The sequence below is a fragment of the Etheostoma spectabile genome, chromosome 16, assembly GCF_008692095.1.
Source record: "Etheostoma spectabile isolate EspeVRDwgs_2016 chromosome 16, UIUC_Espe_1.0, whole genome shotgun sequence".
NCBI classification, from domain to species: domain Eukaryota; kingdom Metazoa; phylum Chordata; class Actinopteri; order Perciformes; family Percidae; genus Etheostoma; species Etheostoma spectabile.
The window spans coordinates 365,413-369,355 of record NC_045748.1 but is presented as its reverse complement, the minus strand read 5'-3'; the positions used below and the strand labels follow the sequence as shown (position 1 = coordinate 369,355).

Here is a 3,943-nt window from a genome sequence, read left to right as displayed (position 1 = left end):
TCCTTGAAAGGGATACCAATATCTACTCTTCCATTTCTTAGTCAACAGGCTCAGAAAAAAATAGGAATTAATAACATCTGGGTCAAGCACACATTGAAGGTGTGGAACAGTGCCCAGAAGCAATTAAAGGGGTCTATAGCTCTTTCGCGGGCCTGTCCCATTCTTGGGAAACATTGAGTTTCTTCTTCCTCCATCATGACTGACTTCCACCTCCAAAAGGACGGTTCGCGTAAAATGGGCTGGTTATTATAAATCAGTTGTTTGAGAACAATACAATGCGAGCATTCTCACAACTTCAAGAAAAGTTTGACTTGCCCTCAAAGGACTTGTACAGAAATCTACAAATACGACACTACATCACAAATCACACGGATGGGGCTAGTCTTAAAAAAGATCCAACTAGTGTTGAACGGTATTTTATACATATTTCTCAACAAGTGGTTTCAACAAAGCACCAAGTTTCACATATCTATCACAGTCTTATGAGAGACACATCAGACAATACCTTCCACATTAAAAGTGAATGGGAATTGGAACTCAATACAATTATAGATGATGATACATGGGAAGATATATGTGAGGCGAGTCATAAAGGGATTGAAAGTCCAATGTGGAAAGAATTTGATTGGAAGTTGAAGATGAGATTTTTTAGGACCCCTCTTAAGGTTTCCATGTTTAAAAACAACACCCCCAACACTTGCTGGAGAAATTGTGGTAGGGTGGGAGACCATACCCACATATTCTGGGACTGTCCAGTGATACAGACATACTGGAAAGACATTAAAGAGGAAGTGGACAAAATCTTCAAGATGGATTGCCCCTTGGACCCTTTGTTTTTCTTATTGGAGAAAATGCCTGAAGACTTGCTCTCTAAGGACCAAAGCTACATGCTACATATCTTGTTAATGGCCGCAAGAAAAATGATTACTATTAATTGGATGAAGCCTGGCCCCCCTACAGTAGCTCAGTGGCAACAAAAAAATTAAACAGGTCCACACAATGGAAAATATGACTGCTATTTTGCAGCTGAAGGTGCCTGTGTTTGTTAAAAGATGGACTCCTGTCATTCTAGGCCTTGATCTAAAATAATTTAAACATAATGATGTGTAATGGTGTATTTATCCTATATCTATGTAGTCAATATGGTTGTTGAACGAAGCTTGTTGTTTTTTTCGTTGATTAGAAAAAAAAAAAAAAAAAGTTTAATTGTACTGTAATGTGTTTATAAAATTGCCTGTAATGTTCAGTTTGGGCAATAAAGTAAAAAAAAAAAAAAAGATGTTTACATATTTTCCCATCAATATTATCTAACATGTTCAATTTCATACATTTTCCGAGGGTAAAATCCGGTACCTGTCTGTTAACATTAGCCTAAAGGTAAAAAACAATAATAATAAAGTAAGTGAATTGTAAAGTATTTATCTATGTTTGAATAACTAATCAACCCTACCTTACACATAATAATGGAAAAAGAGCCCCTTTGGTGTAAAAACGTGTTAAGTCATTTTACAGCGTGGTTTTGAATGATGACCATAAACAAGAGCTCCCCCTCCCTACAAAAGCCAATTTAACCACCGCCTCTACTCTGCTCACAGTTTTACTTTTAGTCTTTTCTTACTTCCACAAAAGGGTTCAAATGTCTTGCATTTGTCCATGAAATCCATCTGCGAGACTGTTGACTTGTGCTGGTGTTTCTGAGTGTTTTCAGTGTGACGAGAGCTGTGTGCAGACACCTTGGGGGTTAAGCGTAACAGAAATCCATCTCCGTATCAACAAGTTGTATTCAGCAAATCATTTATTCACTTACTTAAATGAATTAAATCATGAATTGACATTATTGTACTTAAAACTGCCTCATTAGCTTAATTTCTTATTTTTTTGGACCTATTTGAAGGATGTGGGACCTAGCTCCTTATTAGCATGTTTGACCAGTACCACTGCAGGATGTTTCTCTTTGAAGAGTTCACATCTTTAAACTGTCTCTTCAACATCATTGACAACAGCTGGGGGTGAAAAGGTCCTTTGGGCTGGGAAATTTTATGAGACAGCGAAAGGGAAGCTAATACAGAAACATGTTGAATATCATAACGATATTACTAGCAACAAAAAGTGTACTCAGTTCTGCATTTCTGCTTCTTTCAGTATTCTGCTAAAATACAACCCATAGCTTCTTGAATTGAAAACAAATAAGAAATCATTTCCAACATTCTTTTATTGAACAGATTGAACATTGACTTGAATGTAGAGGCACCACTAAAAAAGATTGACAGTTACATGTGCAATTACAAGTGCAGTTTTCTTCTGATAATTTCTTTCAAATAACATTTTTTTTTTCGGAGTGTCTTTACTAATATGTCACAGCCTTTCGTGATGTGTTTATTGCGCCAGTTTATATTGCGATGATAAAAAAAAACCTTTTATTGTCGTTTGCTGATGGAAACAGAGTGAAGCTGCGAAATTACATGGGTGCTCCTGAACAAGATGGATGCTTGTGTGGAACTTTTTTGGCCATCCCTTCACTTTTGACATCTCCAAATCCAAGTCCAACTCTCTCTGTGCCAGCTTTGTATTTTTGGTTCCCCCCCCCCACTCGTGTGAGTTGCATCACGTTGGAGGAGAGCAGTTTGGGCTTCTTGGATGCCTCTGTGGCCTCTCGGTCAGTCAGAAGGCACACATGCCAGAGAGGCTGCTGTCTGGGCTGGCAGCTTCTCAGACGCCCCGGGGGCCTGATCGGCTGTCAGGCCTCAGCTCAGGAGAAAGCCAACCAGATGGGGGAAAAGACGAGCCTGCCAGTGGAAACTTAACCACATGTCATTCAGCACTCTTCCCCCCACCCCCCCTTTCCAGTGGTTCTCCTCCCCCTCCTCATCAGTGTGCAGCAAGGGAAATTATATAGGCCAAAGGGTAGGCTAACATCCCCGGAGCCGTGAAACAGGAGCGACTGACTCCCTGGTTTTGGTGTGAGAGCGGCTGTCACTCAGTGTGCTCAAAGAAGAAATGTACACTGTTGAAATTATGAACACCGTTTTTTGAAGTTGAATGCAGAAAGATTGACTTTTGTTATTGTTGTTAGTGCTCCTTTCTGTCAGCGCTCATACGGGCCTGGAATGAAAACATGAGGAGGACGTTTCTATAAAACACACTTTCTCATTACAATAACCTGCCGGAAAATGTTCCCCTTAAATCACTTAACCTTTAACACCACTGTTATTTATAATTAACTTTTTATATTAAAAGTGATTAATGTTTTGTAGAGTCGTTTTTCAGCCTGCTTCACTCTGATATTCCTGCGCCGCACATCCTCTGAACACCTCAATGTTTTTTTTTTTCATCATCCTTAGCACACAGCTTCATTCATAACCTCCGAGGGCAATTTATGCACATGTTTCAACTGGGTGCCCTGAGCAGGAATGAGTCTTAACACGTACAAAACGACCCCGTGCCAGCTAGCCGACTGCAAATAGACCATTTCGATGAACTGCTGGCAGCGTTATTCTCAGAACTTTGTATATAAATGAACCGTCAGTGCTCTGTTTCCATGGGGTTTGGGAATGTGATGTTTGGAAAGACTTGCACTCACAGTTGCAGTATGTTTGTGTGTTTTTTTTCAGATGAGAGACGTTCAGTTCAACCATCTAACCAGGTTCATCGGAGCCTGCATTGACCCTCCCAACATCTGCATTGTAACAGAGTACTGTCCCAGAGGCAGCCTGCAGGTAATGTCTTTGTGAAAGAAAACTTTGTGCTTATTGGCTCAGTAACGCTGATAAGATTTACTCCTTAGGTATTGAAATTTGGTATTGAACGAGCCCTTTTTTGATACTCGATACTTTAGAGGAAATTCGGTCTTAAAAAAAAGTCTGCCTTAAAGCAACTATAGGGAACTTTCATTTTGTGTTGATTTTGGCGGCCCCTGTGGACAAAAGTGGTAGTGTTTACATGA

General features: G+C 39.8%; 1 protein-coding gene across 1 annotated transcript in view; it reads left to right on the top strand.

Annotated features, from left to right (window-relative positions):
• npr2 (natriuretic peptide receptor 2) overlaps positions 1–3,943 on the top strand; it is a 102,899-nt gene that overhangs the window by 71,581 nt on the left and 27,375 nt on the right. The window contains exon 11 of the mRNA XM_032539804.1: positions 3,612–3,716. Within this exon, the coding sequence (XP_032395695.1) occupies positions 3,612–3,716 (105 nt within the window). The remainder of the gene's footprint in view (positions 1–3,611; positions 3,717–3,943) is intronic.